The sequence below is a fragment of the Carcharodon carcharias genome, chromosome 4, assembly GCF_017639515.1.
Source record: "Carcharodon carcharias isolate sCarCar2 chromosome 4, sCarCar2.pri, whole genome shotgun sequence".
Classification (NCBI taxonomy): domain Eukaryota; kingdom Metazoa; phylum Chordata; class Chondrichthyes; order Lamniformes; family Lamnidae; genus Carcharodon; species Carcharodon carcharias.
Window position 1 is genome coordinate 51,819,663 of NC_054470.1, and position 27,020 is coordinate 51,846,682.

The window sequence follows — 27,020 nt, forward strand, 5'->3', positions numbered from 1 at the left end:
CATGTTCAGCACCATTCTAGACTCCTCAGGTACTGAGTCCATGTCCAAATGCAGCAAGACCAGCCAATATCCAGGCTTGGGCTGACAAGTGGCAAGTAACAGTCTCACCACACAAGTGTCAGGCAATGACCATCTCCAACAAGGGAGAATCCAACCATCACTCCTTGATGTTCAATGGCATTACCATCACTGAATCCCCCATTATCAACATCCTGGGAGTTACCATTGACCAGAAACTGAACTGGACTAGCCATATAAATACTGTGACCACAAAAGCAGATCAGAGGAATGTGTAACTCACCTTCTGACTCCCCAAAACAAGTCAGGAGTGTGAGGGAATACTCCACACTTGCCTGGATGAGCGCAGCTCCCACAACACTCAAGAAGCTTGACACCCCATCCAGGACAAAGCAGCCAGCTTGATTGACACCACATCCACAAACATTCACTCCCTCCACCACTGACATACAGTAGAAGTGTGTACCATCAATAAGATGCACTGCAGGAATTCACCAAGGCTCCTTAGACAGCACATTCCAAACCCACCACTACTACCATCTAAAAGGACAAGGGTAGTAGACAGATGGGAACACCACCACCTAGAGGTTCCCCTCCAAGTAACTCACCATCCTGACTTGGAAATATATCACTGTTCCTTCACTGTCACTGTGTCAAAATCCTGGAACTCCCTTCCTAACAGCACTGTGGATGTACCTACACCACATGGACTGCAGTAGTTCAAGAAGGGAGCTCACCACCATCTTCTCAAGAGCAACTAGGGATGGGCAATAAATGCTGGCCCAGCCAGCGAAGCCCACATCCTGTGAATTAATTTTTAAAAAGTAATCAAAGGATTTGATACAATCTTCAATCTGAGAAAGAATACCTTTGTTGAACAGGCTAAATTTAACAAACGTACCCAATGTCAAGGGGAAAGTGTTGATGCTTTCATAAATGACCTGTATGGACTTGTAGAGGACTGAGACAAAGATTGAAAGATGAACTGGCCAGGGACAGAATTGTCATGGCATTGTTGGATGATACCTTGTCTGACCGCTTGCAGTCAAGAGATAATCTAATCTTAGCAAAGACAATTCAACTGAACAATCAAACTGAGGTCTAGAAACAGAATCAATCTGTGGTTCGAGGTGACAAGGAGAACCCTATCTCAAAAACAGCTGACTCACTAGAGTATGGCAAATATAAAAAAGAGAAAATCTGTTGTAAAAAAAGCCAGGAAGGGTGTCCATCAACAGCTCAAGCTAACTAATTGGTGTGGCAGGGAAATACACAGGCATGAAAACTGCCCTGCCAATGAGGTCAAATGTCATTTATGCGGAAAGATGGGCCACTTCCAGCTCCATGCCACAGGTAGAAGCCTGTACAGAATATGCACAAAGGGACACCTTCAAAAGGTGAAACATCCATGAAGTAGATGATATCCATGATATTGAGGTGCCTTTCCTTGGAAAGATCCAGGGGCCAAGCGAAAGCTGCTAGAGTGCTGATATCTTAGTAGAGGGAAACAAGACGCACTTTATGTTAGATGCAGCTGCAGCAGTTTTAGTCCTTTCAGATGCTGAATTGTGGGTTGCAAAGAAGCTCTCTTCAGCCACCATGCAAAAAATTGTACAGGCCGGGAAGGATAGAACTCAAGGTCATGGGAGAACTGAAGGAAACCCTTCAATAGCAAGTGAAAGAATTCATAGAAACATTGTATGTGACTCAGAACCACAGCTGCTCATTTGAGCAGAAATGCAGCCTGTATCGACTTGCAAATGATTTAGACTAGAGGAACTAGAAAGCTCAGACAATCAGCCAAAAAACATCAGAGCTGAATTCGCACAGCTGTTCTCAGGACTTGGAAAGCTGAAGAGGTCTTACCACAGAACGTCCTGATATGAATCCAGTGCGCCTGTGTACACTGAAAAAAGTTTCTGATCCACACTTGCCAAAAGTAAAGAAGAAAGTGACTATGCTGAAGCAGGGGGTTATTTCACCTGAGACAGAGCCAACAAGTTGGTGCTCGGGGATGGTCCCAGTGCCAAAACCTAACAGGTCTATCAGAATTAGTGTGGATCTCACACAGCTGAATATGAAGTTCATCCTATGTCATCTGTGGATGAGAGCTTAGCTAAATTGGGAACGACTTCAATCTTCACAAAGATAAATGCAAATAGAGATTTTTGACAACTACCCCTTAATGAAGAATCTAAGATGCTCACATCCTTCATTACCCCATTTGGGAGGTTTTGCTTCAACTTTTGGCATCACCAAAAATCTTCCAAAGACAATGTCAAGCATCCTTAAAAAGGGCTTCTGAAATTGCGGGTCACACCATGGTCATGATGCAAAATTTTGGCACTATCAACAACCTGATGGCTTTAAAAAAGTTTCACATGTCACAAAGATGATCAGACTGTTTGATCTCTCAGGATCTCTCTTCCCACCGCATGTCCTTTAATTCCGGATTTGTCTTTGGGTGTCAGCCTTGAGTTGTTGGAATGCTGCCTTCTTGAACTGCGACCTTGGGTTGTTCCATCAGGTAACAAAAGACTGCTTGTTTTTCTTCCAGGTGGTCACATATTTCTGCATCGTTTTCACTGAATGCATACTGATGACGACAATGCTTGTACCTGATGGTCTGGACACAGGACTCTAGTACAGCTAACTTTATCTGATCCCACTGTTCTGAAATTGATTTGGATTTGTGAAGGTTTTCCAGATTCTTGTGAACTGCACATGGAATGCCTCTCTTCAATCAGGCTGTTTTAGGGCTGAGGCATTGATCTTCTTGCACTTTTGAGCCTTGTGATATCTTGGTGCTAGGTGGATGTTCATCACTGATCAAACAGCTTGATGATCTGTCCAACAGGCATCGGTCCCCACATGTTCAGATACTGAAAGCAGTCCATATCCAAATGCAGCAAGACCTGGACAATATCCAGCCTTGGATTGACAAGTGGCAAATAATATTCATGCCACACAAGTGCCAGGCAATGTCCATCTTCAACGAGAGAGAATCTAACCATTTCCCTTTGAAATTCAATGGCATTATCAACACTGAATCTCCCACTATCAACACCCTGGAGGTTACCATTGACCAAAAACTGAACTGGACTAGCCATATAAATACTGTGGCTACAAGAGGAAGTCAGAGGCTAGGAATCTGCGGTGAGTAACTCATCTCCTGACTCCCTAAAGCATGTCCACCATCTACAAGGCACAAGTTAGGAGTGTGATGGAATACTCTTCACTTGCCTGGATGAATGTAGCTCCCACAACACTCAAGAGGCTCAACACTATCTGGGACAAAGCAGCCCATTTGATTGGCACCTCTTCCTCAAACATTCACTCACACCACCACTGACACATAGTAGCAGCAGTGTGTAACATCTACAAGATGTACTGCAGGAACTCACCAAGGCTCCTTAGACAGCACCTTACAAATCCCGACTTTTACCATCTAAAAGGTCAAAAGCACTACCACCTGTAAGTTTCCCTCCAAGCCGCACAATCCTGACTGAGAAATATATCACCGTTCCTTCGCTGTCACTGGGTCAAAATCCTTTAACTTCCTCCCTAACAGCACTGTGGGTGTGCCTACACCACAGGGACTGCAGTGGTTCAAGAAGGCAGCTCACCACCACCTTCTCAAGGACAATTAGGTGTGGACAATAAATGCTGGCCCAGCCAGTGACATCCACATCCCATGAATGAATAAGAAAAAAAAAATGAAGAAGAAAAACTTTGCATGAAAATGACCAGATAACATGTTTTAGTGATGTTAGCGAATGTGAATATGATTGATGAGGATGGTGTTAAGAGGCTTCAAGGCAATTTCGACAGGTTGAGTGAGTGGTCAAATACATGGCAGATGCAGTATAAATAGATAAGTGTGAAGTTATCCACTTCAGCAAGAAAAACAGAATGACAGAGTATTATTTATTTGGTGATTGGGAAATGTTTATGTATAAAGGACCTGAGTGTCCTTGCACACTAATCACTGAAAGCAAGCATGTAGGTGCAGCAAGCAGTTAAGAAGGCATATGTAACATTAGCCCTCACTGTGAGAGGATGCGAGTACAGGAGCAAGGATGTCTTACTGCAACTGTACAGGGCCTTGGTGAGATCACATCTGGAGCAGTGTGCACAGTTTTGGTCTCCTTACCTAGGAAAGGATAAACTTGCCATAGAGAGAGTACAGCGAAGCTTCACCAAACTGATTCCTGGGATGGCAGGATTGTCTTATGAGGAGAGATTGGGGCGACTAGGCCTGTATTCACTGGAGTTTACAAAAATCAGAGGAGATCTCATTGAAACATATAAAATTCTGACAGTGATGGACAGACCGAATGCAGAGATGATATTTCCTCTGGGTGCGGTTTGTAGAACAAGGGGTCACAGTCTCAGGGTATGGGGTAGACTATTCAGGACTGAGTTGTAGAGAAACTTCTTCACTCAGAAGGTGGTGAACTTATGGAATTTTCTACCACAGAAGGCTGTGGAGACCAAATCGCTGAATATATTTAAGAAGGACACAGAGTCCAGAAATCTATCTAAAGGCATCAAGGGATATGGGAGAGCGCAGGGGTACGGCGTTGAGGTAGAGGATCAGCCATGATCATACTGAACGGCAGAGCAGGCTTGAAGGGCCAAATGACCTATTCCTGCTCCTATTTTCTATGTTTTTATGTATCTGAAGGATAAATACTGACCAGGAAACCAGGGAGTACTTCCTTGTCCTTCTTGAAATTATTGGCTATCGATCAATTCAAGGATGATGCCTCCTCAGGTTGCAAGTTTCTGCCATGGGTCTTAATGGGGGTTAACAGGCCGATTCTAGACCCACAGATCTTTGGGTACAAGGGGCAGGATGTGAAATACCGTCAAAGGATCTTTTATGTTCAGCTGAGAAGGCAGATGTTGCCTTGGCTTAACGTCTCATCAGAACTAGTGCAGCACTCCTTCAGTATTGCACTGTCAGTTTTAACCTAGATTTTGTGCCAAGTCTCTGGAGTGGAACTTGAACTCACAACCTTCTGACTAGACAGTGCTACCAATTGAACCATAGTTGCCGTCTGTCTGTGAAACAGCCGAGAGTGAGGCAATGGAAAAGTGATTACTCAAAAACACAAAGCATGGTGTATGTGGGATTTTATTTTTTTGTCTCGAAGACTCTTTAATTTTGTCCCTCCCAGCATGCTCATTTTTGTAATATCAGGGAAATGGTGTCTGCTGCTGGAGAAAACAACCCTGCTTGTGCCTCAATACTTGTGCATTTAGATAATAAACAAAGGACTTGTGCTTCATTAAGATTGTGCATAAAATATAATGCAATCTTTCATCCTCATCGCCACTCCTTAAAAACCTACTGATGTTATCCCAAAGAACAACTAGTCTCATTTTGTGTTACCCAGTTGTGGAGTACTGTGGTGTAATTGAATCACGCTCAAAAACTATGAACACAAATTGATAGAAAAGTCATTCAACCCTCTCAGATCACCACAGGGACTTTGACTCCCTCACTCTTGTCATACTGAAGCCTGGAAATTGCATCACCATCACTTCAAGTTAAAAAAATAAGAGAACATGCAAAAACAGGTACATGATCCTTGACACCCCCTGCATGGATACATTTCACCACCAAGAGGTTGAAATCCAGGAAGATCTTTGCCTCTGAAAGTCTCTTACCCCAAAATACCAATGTGGAAGATTACAGAATAAAAAATGGCAGGAAGTACTGTTGATCTTGGAGAAACAGTTTCATAAGACATTGGTCATTTACATTAGCAAAAGTAATTACTAAATTAGCAGCTTCAATTCTAACATAAGCAAGAAAAGAACAGCTAACCATAATCACGCCTCCATTTTGAATTTTCTAGTTTTCTATTGATTTTACTTTGACTGATATGATTGGCACAGAAATTATCGACCAGTCATCAAGATCGCAAAATTTTTTGCTAACTTCCCCAAGCATGGCTGCTAAGCAAGCAATAAATAGTTACTTCCATCTACATGTTGCTGGCAAATCCGAGAAACAGAGCATGAACTAATCTACATGTACTGTACTGGGGTAGGCAGTGGCATAGTGTCACTGTATATGTAATCCAGAGACCCAGGGTAATGTTCTGGAGACTCAGGTTCGAATCCCACCAAGGCAGATGGTGAAATTTGAGTTCAATAAAAGATCTATAATGATGATCATGAAGTGCTTGTCATAAGAAAAACATCTGGTTCACTAATGTTCTTCAGGGAAGGAAATCTGCCGTCCTTACCTGGTCTGGCCTACATGTGACTCCAGACCCACAGCAATGGCCTAGCAAGCCACTCAGTTCTCAAGGGCAATTGAGGATGGGTGATAAATGCCAGCGAAATCCCCATTAAAAAAAAAACTGCTTGGGCAGTGGTGAGTTTGTGAGGTCAGTAGAATCTAAATTGTCAACACATCTCTGATCTTAAATTATATCGACACGTTACTAATCTTATCGATATGTTAACAATCTTATGAAAATAAGTTAATTGCTGGTTAAGTCATTTCAACTATTATGTCAGCAATGAAAACTTGTGATGAAAGGATCTGAAGTTAGCAACTTTACGTAAACTGTTTTAATGTCTACTACTCACCATAAGAGGACAGATAGTTGAAGGAAAACTAACTATTGTTGTGTCAAAAACTGTATTGTCTTTGCGGGCTAATTATGGCTATAAATTCTGAAGTAGTCTGAGGTGACAGCAGAAGAGAAGTCGACAATCCAGCTCAAGTTTGTCCTGTCATTCAGTTCATTTATGACCGATTTCATTTATGATCTTAATTCCATCTAACCACCTTGGTTCCATAACCTTTGACACACTTTCCTAACAAAAATTCATCATTCTCAGTTTCAAAATTTTCAATCCCAATGCCCAGCATCCCACATCACCTCCAGATCTGTTTTTTGAAGGGAGGTAGATGGGTGTAGGGACTGTCAGCAAGAAAGGATTTCAGGTTTCTGCTATACACTTTGTTTGAAGAGGGGCTACCTGTCAGGAAAATATAATAATTCTCACAATGTTATTGGAATTTATTGTAAAATATTGGTATCTGTGTCTGCATTGTGTATGCGTGTGAGGCTTAATTGGGTTAAAGGCAGCTGGCTTTGATGTAAACATAGGAGAAGTTTAGAATGTACGGTGTAAAAGGATATTTGTATTTTTAAATAAACCAGAGTAGATTGTTTTCAAAAGAGGGAGTGAAATGTATCACCTAGCCAGGTGAAGTTCAGAAACAGCGTGTTTATTTTTCCCAAAAATTACTGGTAAAACTTAATGCTTTGAGAGATTTTTATTATCAGAAAGATAAAGTCCAAAGACATAGTGAAACAACAGGCATTTGCATTCAAAGGGGAAAATATGTATAAAGAAGCGAAGGCTGTGTGTAAGGGTAGGCATTTTTAAGATCTAACAGGTGTGAAAAGCCTTTAGCATCTATGCCTCAAGCTGCTGTTTTCAAAGAACTGAAGTTAAGAAAACTCATTTTGAATTCGACTGGTTCAGGGTATTGTGTGTCAACTTGCCTGGGTCTTTTAAAATCTGTGTCTTACTGTTGCCTTAACGGAAGTGTAACTGGGAGTCAGATTAAGTAGGGGATTTAGAAGTTATCACAGTAGTAATTTGTAGATCTATGTATGTGTTTAAAATCATTTCTCTTATTAATAAATGTTTAATCTAGTTTTGTAAAAACATATAAAACTTGGTGGCCTTATAACTACTGAATTCAAAGCATCGCAAAGTTTATACAAATTGCAAAACAAGTTGTGGCAGTTCTTTCAAGTTTCCCTTTATGATTTCAACAACTCAGCATTTACCATCGGCTGTGCCATAACACTACCTGATACCTGAACAGCTGGTACTACTTTTAGAGTTATGTCCGCTTGATCCCCGCTCTCAAAGGAAATAGTTTCCCTCTATCTACCCTATGAACTCCTCTAATTACCTTAAACACTTCAATTAGATCATCATTTTATCTTTATACTCAATAAATATCCTCGTAATAAACCCTTTTAGCCCAGGTATCATTCTGTTAAATCTGTGCTGCACTCCCTCCCAACATCAATGTATCCTTCTTGAGGTGTGGTGCCTCTCGAATTGAACAGGATACTCTAAATTGGGTCTTACCACAGCTTTATGCAACTGTAACACAATATCCATCCCTTTGTATTCCAGGCCCTTTAAATAAAGATCAACATTCCAGTAATCTTTTAACTTAACTTTTTGTACCTGTCCAGTAGCCTTTAGTGATTTCTGTACTTTGACCCCTAAATCTCTGCTCCTCCACAGTTCCTAGCCTCCCACCATTCAGAAAATATTTTCTTTTATCTGTCTTAGGTCCAAAGTTCATGACTTCACACTTCCCCATATTGAACTCCATCTGCCACAGTTTTGCTCACTCACATAATCTATCATTGTCCTCTCTGCAACTTTCTGCTCCCACCTACACTATTTACCGTACCACCTAACTTGGTGGCACCGGAGGATTTGGATATGCAGTTCTTAATTTCTTCTACCCTCCATAAATTTGAATGCATCCAAAACTCTTCTGCCCATATCCTCACATCAAGCTCCATTCACACATCACCCTTGTGCTTGCTGACCAGTGGTTCCTACTTGGCCCCTACCCGCACCCCATCTCCTTTTTCAGTGCAATGATGTCTCTATTAGTGCCGCCTTGTGCTTTTGCCATGAAAAAGAAAATTTCACTGTTTCCAAATTCCACTTTTCCCTCACCTTCATCTGGCCCATCTCTGACTCTTCCCTTCCCTTCCTCAAGTTCTCTGTCTCCATTTCTGAAGATCTACTAATGTTCTCTACAAATCCATGGATTCCCACAGCTATCTTGACAACATTTCCTCACACCTGCTTCCTATAAAGGATCCATTTCATTCTCCAGTTTCTCAGTCTCTGTTGCATCTGTTCTGATGACGCAAACCTTCCTTCATCTCCAAAGATTCCCACCCAACTTGGTTGACAGGGCTCTCCACCTTCCAGCATTCTGAAGGGACCCTTCCCTCCACGGTACCATGGTCCACTCCTCAGTCACCCACCCCCTCCCTTCCCTACAGCACCTTTCCATGCAAGTGTAGGAGATGCTACATTTGCCTTTTCACCCCCTCCCTTCTTCTCATTGTCCAAGGCCCTAAATGCACCATTCAAACGAAACAGCAATTTACTTGTACTTCTTTCAATTTTGTATACCGTATTGGCTGTTCACAATGTGGTCTCCTCTACACTGGGGAGACTAAACATAGGCTGGTTGGCCATTTTGCAGAACACCTCCTTTTATTCCACAAGCATGCCCCTGAGCTTCCTGTTGCTTGTCATTTTAAAACTCCACCTTGCTCCCACTCTGACCTTTCTGTCCTTCACTTGCTAGTGTACCAGTGAGGTTCAATGCATGCTCAAGGAACAGCATCTCATCTTTCGTCTCGACATTCCACAAACTTCTGGACACAATATAGAGTTCAACATCTTTAGATCATAACCTCTGCTGCCATCTTGTTCTGTGTTTTTTTGGGTTTTTTTGCTATCTTTTTTCTTTATACCTTCAAGTTACATTCAAATAGCTGCTATATAGCCATTCACATCTCATCTGAACATAGCCTTTGTTTCTGTACTATACCCATTACTAGTCTGCATTTTGCAACATGAAATCTTTTGTTTGTTAATCTCTCCTGCCCTCCATCCTATTACAGACTTTCCCTTTTGTTCTTATTGTCCACTGCCACACATCCCGCTTGCCACCACCATCCACCCCCCTCACCGCTGCCACACAATCCCCTCGCCACCGCCATACACCCCACCACCACCCACTCCCTCCATCACTACCAACCCCACCCACACTTCTTCTGGTTTAAAATTTCTTACATTTCTATCTTCCTTCTGTTCTGATGAAAGCTCGAGGTAAAACATTAACTCTGTCTCTCTCCACAGATGCTGCCTGACCTGCTGAGTATTTCCAGCATTTTTTGTCTTTACTTCAGATTTCCAGCATCCACAGTATTTTGCTTTTGTACATTGGCTCCTGGTCTGGCAATGCCTCAATTTTAAAATTCTTCTATTTGTATCTGAATCTCTCAATGGTCTCACTCCTCCCTATCTCTGTAACCTCCTCCAACCCTACAACCCTCAGAAATATCTGCACTGCTCCAATTCTGGAGTTTTGTGCATTTCCAACTTCCAATACCTCACTATTCGCTTGAAGAACCATTGACTTAGAAGTTTTAGATCTTGCAGGACGAATGTGGCACAAGATTGATAAACAAGACCCGAAAGGTAGAAATGCTCGTGTGCTGCGTAGTAAACAGGTTTAGGAGAGGAAGATCAACATGTGCCTGCAGGATGGTGTAGGAAGGAAGGGCTCACTCTCATGGAACACTGAAGCAAATTCTGGAACAAAGTAGTGCTTAGCCCTTCACCTACACTGAAACACAGGAGTCTGCTACACCTGATACATTACTAAAATTGTGCAGAGGGTCAAAAGAGCAATGAGGATGGAACTAAACAACTATGAAAGGGAAAGGGGAAAGACTAGCTTTCAAATTACAAAAGGGAGAGCAGGATTAATAAAGCTGTAGAAATTGAATCAGAAGGTTCGCTGAAATAAATAGCGATTCTTGATCCTTCCGAAGATCCACACAGGAGACCTCTGAATAAAAGAATGTTTGGGATGGATCATCTAGGCTGCATGTGACTTATTCCATAAAGGTACCATTAAATCTTATTAACACATATATCAAGAGGGAGTTCAGCTAAAATAATCTTCTCTCACAATTTGAATTGTACTGTCACCGAATTTTATTTGTGATTACAGAGTATTTTTTATTAAGTAAAACACATTTTAATTTTACAGGGTGTTTTTACTGAGCTTTGAAATCCTTTATCAGTGTAGCTGTCAGTAAAGCAGGTTCTATCTGTTAAATATCTCTGTGTACTTTTACATGATTATCAACACAATAATGATTTGAATTGATCCCTAGAACTTCCATGACCACTATATATGTCAAATGACAATAATGCAAATAAAGATTTGCATTTATAAAACAACTCATCACATTTCTCAGGAACACCCTAAAGTACTTCATGTACAATAATTCGAAGAGAAGTATTTTGTGAATAGTATTGAAATAGCCAAGAAAGAAGCTGATAGAGACTGGGGAGGCTTCATTGACTTGATGCTAAACGTGTCCAACCAATGCAGAGTAGTCACAAACAAAACCAACAGAATATTGAACAATGTAGCCAAAACAGTAGAATACATGTTAGAGCAAACTATACAGTGTTCTGATCAGACTGCATCCTGAGAAATACATTTAGTTCTGGTTGCTGAGACACGAGGGAGACAATCATGCAGTGGAAGCATTGCAGAGAAGAGCCACAAGACTAATCCTGAGTATCAAAGGTCACAGTTATAAGGAAAGTCTGGAAAAACCTGGTAAACAATCCTCCTTTATCCTTTTTGACCTGTCTGCAGCATTTGACACGGTTGCCCTCGCCTGGTTCCATTCCCTTCTATCCAGGCAAAGTCAGAGAATCACCTGCAATGGTTTCTATTCCTGTTCCTGCACTGATGCCTCGAGTTCCCCAAAGATCTAACCTTGGCCTCCTCCTATTTTTTATCTACGTGCAGACCCCAGCAACATCATTGAGAAATACAACTCAGATTCCATCTACAGGATGATTACACTCAGCCCTAACTCACCTCCACCTCTCAACAGCCCCACCAGCACCCCTGGCTTTTTTAAATTAAATATTGGAAAGACTTTTGGTCCCTGCCACAAAATCTGTTGCCTGTCCACCGACTGCATCCCTGTCCCTGGCCATTGTCTGATGTCCAACCAGCAGTTTGAAATGTGACCACCTATTTGACCCGAGCTGAACTTCCGATCCCATATCCACTCCATCACAAAAACTGCCTACTTCCACTTTAGCAACATTACTAGCTAGGGCTGAATCAGAGATAATTTGATGATAAAATCTTCATCCATGGCTTTGTTACCACAAGTCTATGCCAATGCTTTCCTGGGTGGCCTCTGTAACCTTGAGCTAACCCAAGATTCCAATGCCTTATATTCTGCCTCACAGCAAATCCTATTCACACATCAACTGTGCTCACTGACCTACATTGGCTCTGGGGTTGGCAACACCTCCTATATAAAATTGTCATTTTGAATTACAAATCCCTCCATAGCCTCGATCATCCCCATCTCTACAACCTCCTCCAGCCCCTACAACCCTCCCTAACTCTGTAATCTTCTCCAGCCATACACCCCTCCAAGATCTCTGTACTCCTCTGACACTGGTCTTTTGCATATCCTCAATTTTTAAATGCTCACCACAGCATTAGTTGCCTAGGCCTTAAGTTCTGGATTCCCTCCCTAAATCACTCTACCTCTCCCTTCTCCTTTAAGACACTTCTTACAGTTGACCTCTGGCTAATTTATCATCATGTGCATTAAATTTTGTTTGAAAACATGCCCGTGGTATGCCTTAGGACATTTTAGTTTTTAAAAAGGTGCTATATAAATGCAAGAAAGAAGGTAGCTTATAGAGGCTTCTATGAAGGTTAAGGCGATGGGAAAGGAAAATCCAGAACATTACTTTAAAGCAAGAAAGTAGGGCAAGGGGACACAAGTTCAAACCAGTGAATGTGAAATTTAGGACCAATATCATTGGAAAATTATTCCTTACAAAGAATTATCAACACTTGGAATATAGTTCCACACGGTAGCAAAGACAAAAACCCTGAAATCCTTTTAAAAAGTAACAATGCTATAAAGTGGAGATAAAGCTGATGAGTATATAGAAAACTGAGATAAATCTCTTCCCTCATCCTTAATTATCATGAGATCATGTAAGCATTTCAAAATACAGTGACTTTGAATTTGAATACCTGATACTCCTCCAAGTTACGACGAGGTTACAATTACGACCGCTGCACAACGCCAAGTAGTTTCAGGTGAGCATTCACCTCAAACCCCTGCAGCCTACATCAATCGCAGCTTTTCATACAACTGAGAGGCGTGCTAGGCCTCTTCAGAGGCTACCACATTACTGTGTGTCTGAGTCATACACAGACCAAGCCGGGTAAGGGCAGCCTAAAGGACATAAGTGAACCAGTTGTTTTTTTTTACGATTGAAGTTGGATCCCCCGTAATAATCCAGTCTGAATTCACACTATCGTGGTATAACTTCGGCCTGACGATTAGTTAATCCACTGGATAATGTGAGAACTTTCTCAACTTCATATGGAGTCCTTCTTAACGTTAGCAGAAGATGTTTCCACTAGTCTATAGCCGAGAGTGAAAAATAAAATGGAGCGGGTAGAGTTCCATGCATTACGTCTAAGGCTGCACTATTGAGTTGGTCAGAATGAGTTTAATCTAATCTAACTACGATTTATGGTTTAACGTTGGTAACTGCAGTATATCTGATGCTCTGTCATTCAAATTGAACCAAACCCATGACCAGGTCACTCTCGCAGCATCTCGGCGCTCAGCTAAAAATAAACTTACCGTCAATCAGCCGCAGGTCCGCTCCTTCCTCCTCTGTTTTCACCTCCAGTTTAAGCGGCTGATGACTCTCCAACGAGTTGGAAAACTGGAATCCTCCCTTCTGATCCTCCTTGACAAAGACCAGCGAGACATTGTGCTCCTGCACCGAGGTGGCCATCAGCAGAGGAAGGAAGAAACGTACAAAGACAGATTGGAGCAAGGAGCAGCCAGCCAAACCTGAGCACGATCAAAACAAGAACTGTGCAGGCTCGGGAAAGCTGGACATCTTCCGTCCCCTACTGGCGGAGCCGGTGTCCTGAAGCTGCACAAACCAGCTGCTGCAGCAGGAGCTTCCCAGGGACCGGCTCCCAGCATCTCACTGACACAGCATGGGGATTTTCACCCATCACAGTATGGACAACACCAAGCCTGTAAAAGCAACAAGCCTTTTACAACAAATGAAAGATATAATTTTAATTCACATTCACACAAGTAATGGAGAGGAGAGCAGGTGGAACAGATTCGCAATTTACCCCCTCAAAAAATGAGCAGAATAAATATTTGGTTAAGAATGCATTGAGAAATACAAAGGCACACCCATGACGTTGGACAGCCTTTGGCTATTTTTCATAATGTCCCTCACTCAGTATTTTAAAGTTAATATAAAAGCAAAATATTGTAGATGCTGGAAATCTGACATAAAATCAGAAAAATGCTGCAAGTACTCAATAGCATCTTAGGACATCGGAACTCTTTCTTCTAATGGAAGGTCATTCACCTGAAATGTTAGCTGTGTTTCTCCCCCAACAGATGCTGTCAGGCCTACTGAGTATTTCCACCATTTTCTGTTTTTGTATTCATGTTAATTTTATTACCATTTGGGTTGTCAATTCTGGTTGGACTGGGTTTGATCACCTGACATTTAGAAGGGAGAGAATGAGACCAAACTATTAGGATCTACAGTGTGAGATACCAAAGTAACAGGCACTTGGAGTCAGAGCAGGAACCTGAAATGGCTGATATTGCAGAAGAAGCAGGACAAATGTACTGACAGAAAATACCAGCATTAAACCCAGCCCGAGCAAACCAGGACAAAATTCCAAAGATTATATTGAGGTTTAACTTCACAATGTTCTGTTTGTTCCAGCTGAACAACTACACATCCTCACTCACCCCAAAATGAGGGCATTATTAATGGTAATGGTGTGAACGGATTGCAGCATTTCATTTGTTATGTTTCACACTAGCTGAATCTTCAAGATATGAGGGCTCCTGGTATCCTAGGTGGCAATGTAAGTAGCTGCTGTAGTGATGGGTGTCCTATCTTCATCCTCCTGCTCCTCCTCCATCTCCATATCTGTCCTCCTCTGCCTTCAGACCTCCCTGCTGTGCACCTCTCTCCTGCATGTGTGTTTATCCTACAGCAGCACATTGTCACTGCCATGGATGATGATGCTGCTGTTCCTCTGATCTGCTGCCAAACACATGCAAGGTGCCTCCCATCCTGATCTAAATAATTTGAAACCCTTCAAGTTGAAATGTAGCTGCATCTACACAAGCACTCTCTGCCAAACATTTGCCAGAGGGAAGGGGGACAGCATCAATAGTAAGTGAGCTTTTATTCAGTTGGAACAATGAGAAGCATAAATACCCACTTGAAACAACAGCTCAAACTCACCTAGTCAAGATCATATCCAGTGTTCTGTTCTATCCCACAAGACAGTGGGATAACTGACCCCAGAAGGGTGAGAGGCCTAATGCATGGGAAAGAGGAGGAAAAGACAGATGAAGATTGCTGGTGCTGGGGGATGGTTGGAGAGAGAGAGATGTGGCAGGAGGAGTGTGGCCAAAAATGAACTATGTGTAGCACTGCACCAGCCACTTTTCTTCACAGTGTAGGGGATGGAGAGAAGGAGGAGTAGGAGAGAAGGAAGGCAGAAGATCAAGATGGGGCCAGGGATAGTGGAAAAGGTCAATGGACAGGGAGCAGTTGCGTGACATTCAGATGCGGCAAATTTCTTTTCAGTGGGAGGGTTCAATTATTTTGCAGACCCATTGTTAACTCTCTATAAATCCCCAGAGGACTGCACACCCTAAATGGACAACCACTAGTCTGTGCAACTAGTCCTCATAATTTAATCCTTTTATCCTTTCTCCGCAGTGTCCCCCACCACCCCACCCCCCTCTCCCACAGGGCCGTCTGTCACTTGTTTTATGTTTTGCTTTCACAGAGCGCTGACCCTAGTTCTGCTATTAACACCTTCTGCTATCTTACCTTTATGCCACTATCAGCACCTTCTTTACTCTCTAACGTTACCATTGTAACGTTACCATTGTAACGCTGGTGCAGTGCTACACATAGTTCATTTTTGGCCACACTCCTCCTGCCACATCTCTCTCTCTCCAACCATTCCCCAGCACCAGCAATCTTCATCTGTCTTTTCCTCCTCTTTCCCATGCATTAGGCCACTCCCTTTGTCTTGTCTCCATGCCATCTTCTTTAATCTCTCCTTTGCTGTCACTTATTCCTGACCTTCGACCTTGTTCCACCTGCTCCACCTCCCCCCCACCCAACCCCCCACTAAACAGTATAACATCCATCACATTTTTACTTAGCTTTTGCTCTAAAGAAGAGTTATATGGACTCGAAACATTAGCTCTGTTTCTCTCTCCACAGATGCTGTCAGACCAGCATTTTCTGTTCTTATCTCATACCTTAATCCTTGGAACCCTTGTACCATTCTGGTGAATCTGCACTGCAACCTGCCAAGACTTTTTGGACAGCACTTCCCAAAACCACCTGGAAGAACAAGGAGAGCAGGTGCATTGGAGCACCCTGTGTGTGATGCCGCTTTTGACCTTTCCTCCACTCTGCCCTTCTCAAACAAAGGAACAATGAAATTCCCCGAGAGAAATGATTTCACCATGTAGACCTCCCCTTAAATTCACAGCAAGCTTCACAAAATATCTAATGGGACCCATGCTTGCGATTCTTGTGCTATGTGCAAACTCCAGCACACTTGATTTTTTTTATTCATTCATGGAATGTGGGTCTCGCTGGCTAGGCCAGCATTTATTGCCCATCCCTAATTGTTCTCATTCAGAGAGCATTTAAGAGTCAACCACATTGCTGAGAGTCTGGAATCAAATGTAAGCCAGACTAGGTAAGTACAGCAGATTTCCTTCCCTAAAAGACATTATCATCATCAGACTTTTAATTCCAGGTTGATATTGAATTCAAATGTCACCATCTGCCATGGTGGAATTTGAACCCAGAGCATTATCCTGGGTTTCTGGAATACTAACCCACTGACAATACCACTATGCCACTGTCACCCCAGAAGCTGTTTGAACTGAAGCTCAGGGTTTCTGAGAAACATCTAGCGTCACTTGAGTGAGTGAATGTGGGAGGCTGAGAATTTCCCAATTCACGTATTCCAAGAGATGGTCACCCTGCAGCTGCATGGAGTTCAAGAGAACAGCAAATGGTTGGCCATCAGAATAGGAAGAGGCAGCAGTACAGGATTCCTCCAAGTCAGGGCAGACTCAAATCAATTTTCAGTATGGAATATAAGAAAGGGTGGTAACAACTTGGTGGTGTTGCCTAGAGCACCATGGAGCAAATGATTGCGGTTGTTATTGGGGACTTGATAGAGAATAGACAAGCTTTTCTACAATTGTCAGTTTAAGTCTAACATGGTTTGTTGCCTTCTTGGTGCAAGGGTAAAGGATATTACTGAGTGGGCACTGACCATTTTGCAGAGGGAAGAGAAAGAGCCAGAAGTTGTGGTCCACGTTGGAACCAATGAGAAAAGTAAGACAAGTGTTGAGGTTCTAGGGACAGAGTTTCAGGAGCTAGAGAGGAAGATAAAGAGCAGGACAATTAAGGTGGTAATCTCTGGATTACTCTAGGTGCCACATGCTAGTGAGTGTAGGAGCAGCAAGATAAGACATGCTACCATGTGACTGCAGAAATGGTGCAGGAGGGAGGACTTCAGATTCCTGGCACATTGGAAACAGTTCTTGGGCAGGAAGGGATTTGCACAAGGTGAATGGATAACATGTCAACAAAGCAGGGGCAAATATCCTTGTAGCAAGGTAAATTAGTGCTTTTGAAAAGGTTTTAGTTGGTGGGGTTGGGGGAGGGGGGGTGGGGGGTGGGTGGGGGCGGACACCAGGATAAAGGATAAAACATTAGAGGGGAAATATATGATGAACAGAGGACTTAGAGCAACAGCATTAGAAAAAGAGTGATTCATAAACAGAAGGTGCCAGACGGGAGGAAATATGGACAGCCTAAGATAGGTCTGCAGTACATGTGTGCAAATGCACAGATCGTGGTAAATAAGGTTGCTGAGCTGTATGGCAATATCAGCTAGTCCTGGCACAAACAAGAGGAGGAATGAATACTTACCATTCCTGACTACAATGTATTCAGGAAAGATAAGGAGAAATGTGGTGGTTACAGCACCAGAAGGAGATTATGTACTTGATAGTTCAAAGACAGAAACTACTTGGTTAGAACTAGAGTGAGAGTGATGGCCCTTGACATCAAGGCAGCATTTAACCAAGTGTGGCATCAAGGAGCCCTAGCAAAACTGAAATCAATGGGAATCAGGGTGAAAACTCTTCGTTGGTTGGAACCACACCTAGCACAAAGGAAGATGGTTGTGGTTGTTGGAGGTCAATCATCTCAGTTCCAGGGCATCACTGCAGGAGCTCTTCAAGGTAGTTCCTAGGCCCAACCATCTTCAGCTACTTCATCAATGACCTTCCTTTCATCATAACGTCAGAAGTGGGGATGCTCATTGATGATTGCACAATGTTCAGCACCATTTGCGACTCCTCAGGTACTGAAGCAGTCCATATTCAAATACAACAAGACCTGGACAATATCCAGGCTTAGGCTTAACAAGTGGCAAGTAACATTCACACCATAAGTGCCAGACAATGACCATCTCCAACAAAAGAGAATCTAACCATCTTCCCTTGACATTCAATTATATCGCCATCGGTGAATCCCCCACAATCAACTTCCTAGGGGTTACTATTGACCAGTAACTGAACTGGAATAGCCATATAAATACTGTGGCTACAAGAGAAGGGCAGAGGATAAGAATCCTGCAGCAAGTAACTCACCTCCTGACTCCCCAAATCCTGTCCGCCATCTACAAGTTACAAGTCAGGAGCATGATGGGATTCCCTCCACTAGCCTGGATGAGTGCAGCTCCAACAACATTCAAGAAACTTGACACCATCACCATCCAGGACAAAGCAGCCCACTTGATTGGCACCCCTTCCACAAACATTCACTGCCTCCACCATTGACAAACAATGGCAGCAGTGTGTACCATCTACAAGATGCACCACAGAAACTCACCAAGGCTCCTTAGGCAGCACTTTCCAAACCCAGGACTGCTACCATCTAGAAGGACAAGGGTAGCAGGCACATGGAAGCTCCCCTCCAAGCCACTCACCGTCCTGACTTGGAAATATATCGCCGTTCCTTCACTGTCACTGGGTCAAAATCCTGGAACTCCCTCCCTAACAGCACTGTGGGTGTACCTGCTAAACGGGGACTGCAGCTGTTCAAGAAGGCAGCTCACCACCATCTTCTCAAGGGCAATTGGGAATGGGCAACACATTCTGGCCTAGCCAGTGAAGCCAACACCCCATACATGAATTTGAAAAAATAACTTAATTATATACATATATATTAAGTTGCTGGGTGTATACTATAGGCCACAAAATAGTGGGAAAGAGATAGAAGAGTAACTTGGAGAGTAAATCTTTAGTGTAGTCATAATGGGGGATCTTCAATTATTCCAAAATGGACTAGGAAAATAACAGCATAAAAAAGCAAAGCAGGGGTTGGAATGAAAGATAAGTTTCCTGATCAGTGTGTTTCAAGCCCAGTCGGGAATGAATCAGTGTTGGATCTAGTTTGGAGAATGGAGTAGGCCAAGTGAACACTGATCATAATACCATCAGCTTTAGAATAGTTATGGAGAATGACAAGGAAAAATTGCTAATTGTCGCAAATCATTCAGTAATAAATCTTCCTTCTCCAGAAATGTCTTAGTGATTGACAAAGCCATTCTGCTTTTCGATCAGTATCGTAAAATCACCGTGGAAATCTTATCAACCTTAACCTTGGCAAATATTAGCACTTGTTTTTGTCTGTCTTGAAACCCCGCAAGAGCCCCCAATTTATGTTACAATCCTTGGCCAGGCCCCTAGGTTATTGGTAAGATCAGGTTAGGGACCAATAACATTTTGTTTAGACAAAGTTTGAGCTTCAAGACAATTACTAATATAATAAAGTCACAAGATTCCATAGGTTTTGAACAAACAAAAATAAACTTTATATAGTCAGAAAGACAAAACAGTTTACAATATCCACCTAATACTCTAACATTTAGGGTAAGTGTGAAGTATATGTGAACTAACAAGCTAACTACGGTTGGACACACCACACTACATGATAAATGACAGATGTGACCAAAACAGATTCCATGGATTTCTCAACAACCCATCTAGATATTAGTCACACCATGAGTCAACCAATTTCACTGAAACTCCATCTCTCTCACGAGAGTTTTCAATCTTCACCTTTGAAGATCTTGCCTTAGAATTCTCTCCAAAAGTTGCTCCAACTTGGAAGGTTTCAACCACGGCCCACCTCACAGGCTTTCGATCTCAACTTCCGATATTCCATTCCTCTGGATTCTCGAGTACACTCAAACATCAACATAAAAGCACAATTTCAGCTCTTTGCCCATGCCTAGGGGAACACTGTTGCTCCAAAGGGGTATCCTTGCCCCATTGGTCTGCAGCATGGAGTCGCCAACCTTTGGCTGCCTTCTTGAATCTTCAGGGCTTCTTCTGAGTCCTTTTCAATTACCGGGGCTTCTCCTGAGCCCATTTCACTTAAGGTCTTCTCCCCACAGCCCTTTCTTTAACTTGGAGCCTGTTTCTCTGCTCCTTTCTTGTTTCTTAACTTAATTGGGTCCTGTTTCTGCCTCCTGTCCTTGTCCCTTACCTGGGACTTCCTTTTGTGACCTCTCTCTGTCCCCTCTCTCTTGTTCCTTGTCTGAAACATTTCTTGGGACCTCTCCCTTGTCCCACTATCTGGGACACTTGCTGGCCAAGGCTCTCCACACTCAGTCATCTGACCCAGTTTTTCACACCCTTTTCTCTCTATGCCCAGGTGCACAAGGCCCGTCCTGGGCCTGAAGAACGTAAAGATGCCGAACTGCCCATGTACTGCTGGCTCCGGCCTACACACATGCAGAAAGTCCAAGGTCCATTGGGACTTGGAGTTCCCAACCTTAGCTCTCAACATGGTAAGCTTGGGTTTCTTAACAGCATCCAGGGCTAAAGCTCTCTGGATAATAAAAGGCACAGAGGAAAAATTAATAAGACCCAAAAACAGATGTGAGGATTGTTGTGAGCTCGAAAAGAGGAATAAAATAAAACTTACTTATTAAAAAATGAAGTTCGGGCCCTCAGAGGCAGGGAACTACATGTCCCAGTAGGCCTCAGTGGTTTCTGTGTATGTACCAGCCCTGAAATGGCTGTACAAGTGCAGATTGTTCCTTTTTCCAATCTACTGTGGCTCTGCATGTGTGCCAGTCAGAGTCTGGCTGCACATGTGCAGTTGGTTGGGATCCTCGTTGTAAAGCTGGTAAATGGCCTGGCGCACATGCACAGTTTGTTCTTTTCTGATTTTAAAGGGAGCCTTGCACCTCTGCAGAAGAAGAAATGAAAACAAAGGTAAAATGGGGCAAAAAGATCAGATGACTCAGAAGAAAAATGCCATTACTGTGACGAAAGTATAATAATTTTCAAAATATTTTTCTGGTTTATTGTAAGTAGGTTTAAAGGTCTGAGTATAGTTGGGTCTGTCTATGTGATTTAGTTACATTTGGAGTCAAATAGACTGCAAGCTTCAAATCATCAAAAGAAGCTAGGTGTAGAAATGTGCTTGAAATGCTAATAAATAAACATGGATGCTGGCTTAGCATGTAAGGTGTGAAGGGAATTTGCATTTTTATATAAGGGAAGGGATTGTTGGATTTCAAAGGGATGTTAGTCTGTTTACAACTAGACAGGTAAGCAAGGCTAAGGAGTGTGTTTATTTTTTCCCAAACGTTACTGACAATATTGGCAACATGAAAGTTTTTATATTATGAGGAAGATACAGTTTCAAAGACAGATGGAACAATCGAATTTACATGTTAAAGGGAGAGAAACATATATAATGGAGAATGAAAGGCTATGTGAGGAGTAGGCCATGTAAGATCTAATAGAATTGTGTGAAACAGCCTTCAAGAAGCCCCCAGGTGCATAAGTCTGTGATGTAAAGTAACTGAAGTTGGAGAAAAAACATTTGGAATTCCACTGTCAAGTGGATATTGTGTTAACTTACTGGTATCATTTTAAATCTAAAATCTATTTTGGATTGTTGCCTTAAAGAGTGTGGGTAACTGGGAGTCAGATCAATTAGGGAATTTTAGGATTTGTTGTAGTAGTAAGTAATTGTAGCCTTATGTGTGTGCTTGATATGTTTTATTTTGTTACTAAATATTTTAGTTTAACTTTTTAAAATTTCTAAAGGCCTTGGTGGACTTATTACATCTGAATTCAGTGCACACATCTTCTCGCAATAAATAAAAAGTGTAAAATCATTGTGATAGCACGACCAAGTTTCCCTTGTGGATTTGGTCCACCTGGCATACATCATCTGCCACGTCATAACAGTTATATAGAGAGGCACAGAAGAAGCTAGACATGATAGTGGGTGCTGCAGAGAGCAGATTTCCTGAAGTCCTAGAAACCAGTGAGAGGGGGTGTAGAAGTAAGTCCCGGGATGACAGTTAAGTCAAGGAACAAGGACAGGAATTGGAAAGAGGTCCTGCTCAGTGAAGTTAAAGTAAGGAGCAGAGGAAAAGGATCTAAGTTAAAGAGAGGAAGTTTCGGGGAGCAGTATTAAGGCAAAGTGGTCTTATGAGAAGCCAGAAGATCTGAGGAGACAGTCAAAGGTTGGTGACTCCTTTCTATGAGTCTGTGAAGCAGTGGTGTTCTGTTCGCACAGCCAAGTCTCTGAGAGGGTGCATGGAAGGCAAAGCTAGAATGCACATGGTGATCCAGTGAAGAGAAACATTGAAGGGAGAAATCAAAGACTGGAGGTGGATCCTTGTTGAAGACATCAGATAGAAAACATCGCTTGGGAAAAGATTCCAAGATGAGTTCTTTGCGAGTGAAGATCAGAAACCCCCGTGTGAAAGACAGAGTTTCTGTGAGACCAATTTGCTCACAATGTGATGAGCGTCTAGGGGAATTGATGAGATCCATAGCATCTATTTGGGTGGCATCTGTCACTTGATCTTGGAGTGTGGTGTGTCTGACCACAGGTCGTTTATTGGCTTACATGGACTGTGTACTTACTGTGAACATTAGAGTATAAGATAGATATTTTGTAACTTGTGTTATTCTTATGAATCTGTATATGTCTGTGAAGGTATGGTTGTGTGTGAAGGACTAGTGGAATATAGTTAATCTTTTTCTTGTTTAATAAGTGTTTTATTCTTTTGTTAAAAGTACATCTGTGACTCTGTTCAGTAGCCACCCTCCATGGTTCTAAACAAAAGTAAAAGTTAGGATCTATCATGTCAGGTTCTGCCCAGGGATCTGACTTGTCCAGTAGTAACATCAGCTTGGATCATAACAGAATCATGATGCACAATTGATCTTCATATTGTAACACCTAATAGGAATGCTGGGAAATCCCTATGCTGGCCTTTTCTTGCTAATTAACAAAAACTAACTTAAATACCAGGACTGAATGTACACTTGTTAAGCTCATTGTTACACTGAATCTTTGACAGAACTGTATTTTTATTCCTGCTTGTGATATACTCTGGGTAAAGTGGCTGAAAGGTAATTTGATGGGAAACTGTAGTTCCAACCAGCATTGACCAACTGATTTATTGACCCATGTTTTAATGGACAAAAGACTTTCTGCAGAAATCTAGTAACGTGTAAAAACAGAAACCCCAGAAGATATCGAATACAGTGTAGGTAGCTGTTTTATGAGGACTTAAAAGATATAGCCCTTCCAAAGGTCCAGATGTATCTAGAACTAGGACAAGGTAACTGGGTGCCAAGACCCCTATTTGGTCAGGCAGTAGCACTGGAATGTTTATGAGCTGATAGGTGTCGTAGCATGGGAAGCCAAAGATCTTGAAAGTTTGACCTGTCTTAGGCTAAATGTCATCTTTGGAATTGATTGGGCCTTTTGAATAATGGCAAGGTAATGATTGAGTTCAATCAGTCTCCAGTGACTTTACAAGGAAAAGAACTATATAAAGGGATCCCTGAGGCATGGAGAAGGAGATATTTGGCCAGAGGAGATTTGGAACCATCCCACAGATGGACCCTCACAGAAAAAGGGGGCTGGCAGAAGGACCACGTGTGTGTATGCTGCATTGACTGGCGTGACCAGGGAGTGCTTACAGGGAGATCGCACTTCTACCCAGAGTATAATGGTAATGCTGCTGCATTTTGGATATTGCTGTTCAGATATTAGTGTATATCAACCTTTACCTACACTGAATAAAATCCTGGGGTGGCAGATTTGTTGTATTGGGAGAGATTGGGTCAACTAGGCCTGTATTCACTGGAGTCTAGAAAAAAGGAGATCTCATTGTAACATACAAAATTTTGACAGGAATGGACAGACTGGGAGCAGGGATGATATTTCCTCTGGCTGGGGGGATCTAGAACAAGGGGTCACAAGGGATACAGGGTAGGCCATTTAGGATTGAGATGAGGAGAAACTTCTTCACTCAGAGGGTGGTGAACCTGTGGAATTCTCTACCACACAAGTCTGTGGAAACCAAGTCATTGAATATATTTAAGAAGGAAGTAGATAGATTTCTGGACTCTAAAGGCGTCAAGGGGAATAGGGATAGTGCAGGAGTATGTTATTGAGATAAGGGATCAGCCATGATCATATTGAACAGCGGAGCAGGCTCGAAGGCCTGAATGACATACTCCTGCTCCTATTTTCTATGTTTCGCTGTAACCACTGTCACCAATAAAGGGTGACTTTGAATCATTTCAGAATTTGGGAAAAGGAGATAAAGGGTTAATTGACTCCCTTATCCCAAATTTCAACACTCTGCTAGAGGTGACAGTTCTTGCCATCATTGGCCAGGGCTGAAATGATTGAAGACGATGGCATGTTCCTATCTAATGCTTTTTCTTAGATCCGACTTTGCCCTCATTCCGCAATCTCTTTTGGCTCCCAAGCTGCAGACAGTGTAAGGATGCACCTCTTGCTTTCCCCCTGTTCCCTCACCATAACCTCTTGTGCCTTTCTCCTATAAGATACCCAAGAACTGACAGATGGCCAATCACTGGTACTGGGGTGTGAAGTGCAAAAGGAAGAAGAAACTGATAATGAAACACTATCACTCGATCTGATACTTGCAGCCACCAGCTCTGGCTGGTGTACTGGCTGAGTACTTTAGAGGGTGAAATGGAGGCAGGATCCACATGTAGTTATAAAGCTATGGATTATATCTAAACTTACTTTGTTTATGGAGTGGACTGAAATCCCAGGATAAGTATAAAAAGACTGGCATTTTAAGTGGATTAGACAGCAGGTCTTAAGATGGCTGCACATTTACATAACTGAACCTGCAAATTCCAAAGCAATCAGAAAGGAGCTGGGCTGTCTGGAAGTAGCCCACCAGGGACAATCAATTAAAGTGAGTATAAGTGGCCCATCCCCTGAACCATTCACAGACATCCATGCATAATCTGTTATTTAGGTGGGTGTGGAACAAGCAGTTAGACTCAATCACTTTGGACAATGGATCCCACCTGAGAAGGGCACTCCACTGACCATGTAACCTAATCATTTTAAATAATGGACCTGGAATGAGGGTTGCCCAGCTTGCTGTAACTATAATAAAAGCAAAATACTGCAGATGCTGGAAATCGGAAACAGAAATAAAAATAGCTGGAGAAACTCAGCAGGTCTGACAGCATCTGCGGAGAGGAATACAGTGAACGTTTCGAGTCCATCTGACTCTTCAACAGTTCTTGAAACGTTCACTGTATTCCTCTCCGCAGATGCTGTCAGACCTGCTGAGTTTTTCCAGCTTTTTTTCTTGCTGTAACTATACTTGGTAATTGGACAGTTTGTGAATGGAGGGCATGTGATGAGCAAGCTAACCCTTTGTGTTTAAAGAAACTGCTTTTCCAGATTGGTTACAACAAGGTGAGCACTGTCCCTATCTCTCTCTCCCTCCAACAATTCTGCAGGTTGTGCCCTGCCTGTAAACCAAGCAACTACTGCCTTCAGAGGAAAAGACAGAGATTGTCAGTCAAGTTTTTAAGTTGTCTTGACACAGAATCCAAAAAGAAGTGCCAAACATGTCCTGAACCATTCACTACATCAATCTATAGGATCCGTATATAATTGATTTTCTTTTTGAACACTCTTAAACAACTTACCCTTGCTTCCCTCCCTGTAACTTATGTGTGTGTGTGTGTGTGTGTGTGTGTGTGTATCTCTTTGATGTATGTGTGAGTGGAATTTTTTTTATAGATCAGGTGTTAAGCACAATAAATGCTATTTTCTTTTAAAACTTACAAGACAATCTGTGTGTGTGTGTCTTTTACAGTTACAGCATTTAAACAGTTAAACACTTTCTTCCATTAGACTGGCTAGCAAGTTTTTTTAAAAAACAACTGTTGTGGTCAACCAAGAGATGGAAAGAGAGGGGAGCCATTCCACCACTTCTCACCTGGCTGTAACAACATGGTGGGCCGAAATTTAACCGTGGTGCATCATTCCTGATGAAGGAACAGGAAGTGGGCCACACTATTGCTCCCTTGCCAATACTACAGTGAAGGGTGGTCTACTAAAGAGCCTCCTGGACGAACAGGAGAGGTCTTCATCACAGCCATAACTTTCCAGCACAAACACATTACTATTAACATAAGACTTATTGAGAGCACAAAGGGCATTTTTCAAATTTAAATTTCACTTGTAAATATTTCACATCACATTGGTTTCACTATAGTCATTTGTGCATCATCAAGCACCGCCGTACCCTTTTTCAAAGCTGCGCGTGCCCCCAGTTTCATTTTATCCTTCCCGTCTCCACCTTTGTGCATCATCATTATTTGTTGAGACTAGCTTAGTCAAAGAGTTAGATGTACTAGTATGCCTCATGGTTGGCAAGCAGTGATGGTTAAAGGGGAGATGGGGGTGTTTCTTTATTGTGGAAGAAGCAAATTTGTGTTTTTGCGTTCAATCTTTATTGAATGTTCTTGTTTGTGTCCAGTGCTATATTCACCACCCTGTGGGACCTGGCTGAACTTGCAGGATCAGCTGGCCCTTCCTTCTGTGCATTCTCAAAGACATTGTCCAAGATCACTCTCAGCTGGGATAATTGAAACATTGTACTGAAC

At 42.4% G+C, this 27,020-nt stretch overlaps 1 protein-coding gene across 1 annotated transcript in view; it reads right to left on the reverse strand.

Annotated features, from left to right (window-relative positions):
* Positions 1-13,809, reverse strand: part of carm1l (coactivator-associated arginine methyltransferase 1, like) — a 124,434-nt gene extending 110,625 nt beyond the window's left edge. Inside the window, exon 1 of the mRNA XM_041185716.1 lies at positions 13,551-13,809. Within this exon, the coding sequence (XP_041041650.1) occupies positions 13,551-13,707 (157 nt within the window). The 5' untranslated portion in view covers positions 13,708-13,809. The remainder of the gene's footprint in view (positions 1-13,550) is intronic.
* Positions 13,810-27,020: the final 13,211 nt, after the last annotated feature.